The 6,432-nt window shown below is 38.8% G+C and overlaps 1 protein-coding gene across 1 annotated transcript; it reads left to right on the top strand.

Moving 5' to 3' along the window:
* The first annotated feature begins 2,014 nt into the window (after positions 1–2,014).
* LOC105034271 (small ribosomal subunit protein eS19) lies at positions 2,015–6,209 on the top strand. The gene is made up of 4 exons (XM_010909355.4): positions 2,015–2,229; positions 4,533–4,623; positions 4,749–4,932; positions 5,961–6,209. The coding sequence occupies exons 1-4, from the start codon at positions 2,146–2,148 to the stop codon at positions 6,031–6,033; spliced, it is 432 nt and encodes a 143-aa protein (XP_010907657.1). The 5' UTR covers positions 2,015–2,145; the 3' UTR covers positions 6,034–6,209.
* The last annotated feature ends 223 nt before the right edge of the window (positions 6,210–6,432 follow it).

Below are 6,432 nucleotides of genomic sequence, written 5' to 3'. Positions count from 1 at the left end.
TCTCCCTTCTTTAGCTCGATCCTTGCTCTGCCGATGGCGGCAGCAAGTCTCACCCTCCATACCCACTCCATACTCCAATGGAGGCAGTCAGCTTGTCTTCTCATTCTCACTAGTGAAAATAAGATAAATGAAAAGAGTTTTCTAAAAGAACAATGATGATGGAGAGGGTGAATGAGATAACCCTTACCATGGAGCTTTGCGACGTGGTAGATGGAGGAAAAATAATAGGGAGATGGGTGGCAGCAAGAAGGCGGGCATCGTTGGTGAGGCGGCAAAAATGGTGAGAAGGAGAAGGCATGGATGTGGATGGAGACGAATCGACGAGGACCAAGTGAGGCGTGTGACATTGAGGAGGTGGTAGTGAGGAGTAATATGATCCATAAGTGGAGGATAGAATGGGGTAAAGAGAAAGCTATTGAAAAAAAAATAAAAAATAAAATATTCTTTTTTAAAGAAGAGGCCTGGGCTAAGCCAGCTTTAGATCTAACAACCCAAAATATTTGACTTGGTTCAACCAAGTGCCTTTTAGAAAAAATAATAAAAAAATAGCAACTGACTTCTAATCTGCCAAGAGATTATTATCCTAATTATTTTTATCTGACAAACGGTTAGAATCTTTTCTATCTTTTTATAAAAAATAGTAAAATAGAATCATTGCCAAAGTAACTCTTAAAAAACTCCTTAGGGCTGGAAGTGTGCCTGATTGGTCGGGCCGGGCCTTTTTTGGGGCTTTTGGAAGGCTTAGGCCCCAAAACTTTCAAAAATCTAGGCCCGATCTCGGCACAATCCCGACAAGAAGATCAATTAGCCAGTTTGAGAAAGCACCAATTTGTTTGAAGAAGTCTCTGCCTCACCAATAGAGGAGCAGGATCCACAACATCCGTCGCCTAAACTGTTTCATGCTCCCCAAGTCCTCCAACTGCAAGGCATAATCAATCCAAAGTATGCGAGCAGTCCATGGTTGGCACTGGAAAGATGAGCAAGGGCTCATCATCAAGGGAGAGGGCGCCGATGGTTGAAAGACATGAATCACCGAGTATGGCAGGGGGTAGGGCATATTGTGGGAGTCGGCATTTATGCTGCAATTGGAGGAGGCCGTGTAGGATCGCGAGTGACTGTCGGACTCTTACATCTCTCGATTAGTAGCGGAGATGAGCAGGGAGGGTGCTCAAATTTAGGATGCATTTGGTTATACTTTTTTGATTTTTGATTTTTAAAAAATATTTTTTTTTTAATTTTTGTTATTGAGTAAAAATAAAAAATAAAAAATATATTTGATAACTATATTGCTATAAAGCAAAAGCAAAAAGTAAAATTTGAAGATGGTAAGTGAAGATTCGACAAGGAAGAAGGTTCAAGAAGGAAGAGAAGGGGGTGGACAGGTAAAGAGTTCAACGAGGGAGAAGAATTCGGACTTTTTATTTTTTGATTTGACATTTTAGATGTGGAGAAGCAAAAAAAAATAAAAAAATAAATTTTGAAAAGCAAAATATTTTTGCTTTGTATATAAAGCAATTATTTTGCTTTTGGCTTTTTGTTTTCCACAATGTTACCAAACATTATTTTTTATTTTTACTTCTTCAAAATTAAAAAATAAAAAAATATATATTTTTTTAATAACTAACCAAACGCATCTCTAGGAAAGGGTTCAGAGCTCACAGATGTGGAGAAGCGGCAAAGACAGATAGAAGAGAGGCTAGGGTTTTGGTTGGGACATCGAGAGGAATCGGGGGTCTCGACATCTCAGCACAGCAAACCAATGAACCCATTGGGACCAAATATTGGGCGAACTCTAGGCTTGACCTGGGCCCGGGCCACACCACATACCCAACGAAGTTCGGCCTGAAATATATACGGGCTCAACTCTGAAGCTCAAATCCAACCCAAAAGTACATGGTCTAATCTGGTGGCGGGCCTGTAGTCGGCCCAACCGAACGGACCTCTGGCCCGCTAAGCCCACTTCCGGTCCTGAATGGTCTTCTTAATACTTTAGGACCCACGTTAGCGGCTTAAAACCCTAGAGACGGTGCGCCCGTCGTCTTTCTTTGCCTCTTCCTAATAAAGCTTAAAACCCTATAGCGCTCCCATCCTCTTCTTTCTGTGCCTCTGGACCGTCGCCGAGAGCAGCCCACCACAGCCGCGACGATGGAGACGGCCAGGACGGTGAAGGACGTCTCGGCCCACGAGTTCGTCAAAGCGTACGCCGCCCATCTCAAGCGATCCGGAAAGGTCATCCTTTCTTCTTCAATGAGCTAGGGTTTTCGATTTTTCTCGTCTTACAAACTCTTTGGCAGTTCCGTCTATTTCTTAAAAATTCATTACCTTCGCTATGATTCGATTCAATTTGTTGACGGCGACTGCAAAAGTTTTGTGTGTGGGTTTATAGAATGGGCTTTCTTTTTCTTCCCCCTTTTGTAATTTCTTTTGCGTGTTCGTCAACGTTTCATTGGTGATCCGTGTCAGTTTCTTTTACTCAGAAGATTCTTATGATAGTTTCCGTTCATGGTAATTTCTCCTGATGACCAGCGGCAGTTCTTTCTTTTGATTAAAGACTAGCGGCGGTTCTTGTGATTTTATCTCTGACCATCCAAAAATTCCGTTCATGGAATTGAATATGCAGCCATAATTGTTTGGTTTCAGCAATACTCTGTTATCTACATAGAACAGATTCCATGGAACCACATACCAAATACTAGCAACTTACCTGTCACAAATTTGTAGAACTATTTCTCCCGAAAAAAGGGGTGAACAACTGACTCATGGTGGGCACTCATGACAACTTCCTCATTTTTCTCAAGGCAGGAGTCTCTGGTGATTTTTCCTGTTTTGGTTCTATTTGAAGGCTGAAAATCTTCACGTAGTAAACAGTTAACTGTCTGATGATATGCAGCTTGCAAATTTGAACTTCCCCCCCTTAATGCCGACCGGTCATTCTAGTTCTACTATTTCCTTGGTTGCTGATTTAAATTTAATGTACATGTTATAATTTGTGGCATGGTTCGCTTGTACTTTATGTACGTATAGTGAGTTGTGAAGCATGTAGGAAAATGCTTGATATCATGCATTCAAAGGAATCACAGTTTATTTGTGATATCTTATGATTACTGATGACCATGAAAGTTGAAATGTTAACTTCACCTTCTCAGATGCAAAGAGGAAAGGTGATACCTTTTGATCGCTTAATATTTGATTGTGAGTTCTAGATTGATTCAAGAGAATATGAGATGGGATGGAATGTAAATGGAAAAGGTAGGGCAGCCATTGCCCTTCATTTTGTTGATGAAAACACTTATTTGAACATGAGCATATGATTTAGAAGTGAATAGGGTTATAGAGCAGGAGATCAGAATAGTGGGAAAAATTCATGTGCCTCGAAATGGTATATGCTATTATGTGTCCATACATGTCTCATATTGGGATTTGAGTATGGGCATCCTACACAGTACATATATATCCCAGCATTTGACTATGCTTATACCTTCGTAGTCAGTATTTGTGTAGAATTAGTTCAATGTTCCAATATTTTTATATCTATTAAACATGTGTGTCCAACAAATTACGTGATTGAATGTTGTGTCTAAAATTCTTGCTAGAAGGCTCATATTTGTTTTGGCAAACCTAAATCTGGAGGATAGAGACCAAGTGTGCAGAAGGGGATGTAATTAATAATTTCTTCTCAGATTGTTTCTTTAATTTCTGCGTTTGTGTGTTGGGGTGGTGGTGGGGGAGTTTTGGAACATATTATAACTTGTTGCCTGGGCAGGAAAGCTGGTCTGAGACCGAGTACTAAGTTTTGGCTGACAGGTCAGATAGAGCTTTGAAGTTTTACCGGAAGTGGCATATGGAGCAGGGGTGGCTGCCCAAAAAAAAATAAATGTTATTGAAAAAGGATTTGAGGGAGACCACATTGGAAAATGATTGTACAAGGAGAGGTTTCTGTTAGATTATTGAGTGTAGTTTGGAAGGGGAGAACTGTTGGGGGAAAAGATTAGAGTTTTGGCCAACAGATAAGGGTAGAAAATCTATAAGTTTTTCTGATGGTGGTATATTGATTGCATCAAAGTTTTTTTATCTTATTCAGGAAAAAAATGTTTAAGGTGGCGTTTGTATGCTCTGTAGTTGCAACAAATTGGTGACGGCCAAATCCTGGATTTGTTAGTTTCATGGAAATTGATACACATATTTGGTTGGAGTTGGATGAGCCGGGTGACTGAAAACGGATATATTGATCTGTGTGGGATATGAGAAGACCATGCTACTCAATGTTTCTCTCTCCGTTGTTTTATCAGGGATACAGCCATGTTGTTACGAATGACATGGAGAATATGAAACTGTTTGTAATAATCTCTAGGCAGTTTGATCAAGTGGGCCATGAATGCAAGCACTGGATGGAATCAAGCATACTAAGTCATCATTATTATTAACCTTTCCTACATTCAACCGTGCATGCAGAAGCAAAAGATTTATTTCATCCACTGTTTGCTTTTTTTTTTAAATAACTCTCTTCTGACACTTGTTGCTTATGTAAAAAGATGGAGCTTCCTCACTGGACAGATATTGTGAAGACTGGAAGATTTAAGGAGCTTGCTCCATATGACCCTGATTGGTACTACATCAGAGCTGGTATTTGACTTTTCACAGTTCTCACTCTTTGACACAACATCAAAATGATCTCTTTAGAAATTAATTGGAGCTTATCGCTTATTATTCATTACTTCGCTTAGTTAATGTGCTGCATTTCCTTGCAGCTTCTATGGCAAGGAAGATATATCTGAGACATGGTATTGGAGTTGGTGGTTTCCAAAAGATTTATGGAGGGCGCAAGAGGAATGGAAGCCGCCCCCCACATTTCTGCAAAAGCAGTGGGGCAATAGCTAGGCACATTCTGCAACAGTTGCAGGAGATGGACATTATTGATTTTGATGCTAAAGGGTGAGGATTGGTTTCTTTATTGCTACAAGTTTTCTTCAGGGCCAAATTATCATATATTCCCAGTCATTTCATGATTTAGAAGATTACTTTGGTCTCTTCAAACCACAACCTTTTCCTATTATGGGCCAAGGTTTCAATCGTGGTGATTATTGAAGTTAGCAATATAATCATTAATTATGATTTGGTATGAAGTATGAACTATTATATGTAGTCATTTACACTGTTCATAAGATGCTATATGTTGCATAATGATTCTATTGGCCGAAATGTCACTGTTATTAAGATCTATCAATGTTTTTACCATTGCCTGACAGTTTTCAGTATTCTGTGACTGTTGAAAAGCTGCAATTGTATTCACTTATTTCTGGTTTAGTGCTTATCTGATATATCTGGGAAAATTGAATTGTCTACGAGATGTTTATTTCCATGATTTTGTGGACCATTCGTGAGTTCTTCATGACTTAATAATGAAAAAAAATACTGAACTATGTCATACTACAATATGATTTTTTTTTTGCTGCTATTTTTGTTGCTGATGGTACTACTTATCCGTTGGTTGCTGCTTCAGCTTCAAACCTTTATTTGAAATCATTTTTTATTTATTCGGTTATTCTCTTTTTAAAATATATTTTGGCTTATCTTTTAGTGAACTCACTGTTTCACTCTAAATTCTGCATCAAACTCTCCCAAATGATGTTCAACTTGGGACTCTGGTTTTTTCCTTCCAGTCCAGGGATTTGTAGGCTACTAGCTCTGGTACTCAGATTATATAGTGCAAACCTTATTTTTTCCGTATATATACATTCTGATTGCTTCTTTATTTTAACTTCAAAACATATTGCACAATGGGTACTTCAGCATTGACGTGTATATGGCCAGAATAGGTTGGAAATACTCTAGTTACACCAGATGCACTTGGTTGATAATATTTAATGGGAAAAGCAACCAAATGAGTTTTTAGTCCCTATAATTGTGCATAATATCTCAGGTCAACTTTTTTGTTTTTTGTTTTTCTTTTTGCGTTACAGGGGAAGGATGATTACCTCCCAGGGACGGCGTGATCTGGATCAAGTTGCTGGAAGGGTTGTAGTTGCTCCTTGAACCAGTGTTAGGTGCTTAAATTGTGCTTATCTCTTTTGAAGAACTTGTTACCTGTCAGTTTTATAGCATTTTTTATGTCCGGATTTTGCCTAATCGAGTTCAGTTGTGTTGCTTGGCTGCTGACTCTCTAAAATCTAGAATGAAATTTCCCATGAGCTGAATAGTTGTTGTTGAAATACTTGAGATCTTTCCATTGTTTGATCAATCGGTTTGCTCGTCAACTTGTTTGGATGCTGAATGGTTAACAATCCCTTTGATAATTCTAGTCATTGGTATTTATTCCTTAATCAGAAGTTATTTGCTGTCTGGTTGGTATTCACGGGAATGTTTTCGATCACCATATGGTATCATCGTCATTTAAACATGTATTAAAATTCGCGTGTTAAGGAGCAGCTTTTG

The sequence above is a fragment of the Elaeis guineensis genome, chromosome 2 (assembly GCF_000442705.2).
Source record: "Elaeis guineensis isolate ETL-2024a chromosome 2, EG11, whole genome shotgun sequence".
NCBI classification, from domain to species: domain Eukaryota; kingdom Viridiplantae; phylum Streptophyta; class Magnoliopsida; order Arecales; family Arecaceae; genus Elaeis; species Elaeis guineensis.
The sequence above is the reverse complement of the archived record's forward strand: the minus strand, read 5'-3'. Positions and strand labels throughout refer to the sequence as shown.

Coding starts and splice junctions, on each gene's coding strand:
- LOC105034271 (XM_010909355.4), top strand. CDS start 2,146: ATGGAGACGGCCAGGACGGTGAAGGACGTCTCGGCCCACGAGTTCGTC. Junction 2,230..4,532: donor ATCTCAAGCGATCCGGAAAG/GTCATCCTTTCT, acceptor TTATGTAAAAAG/ATGGAGCTTCCTCACTGGAC. Junction 4,624..4,748: donor TTGGTACTACATCAGAGCTG/GTATTTGACTTT, acceptor ATTTCCTTGCAG/CTTCTATGGCAAGGAAGATA.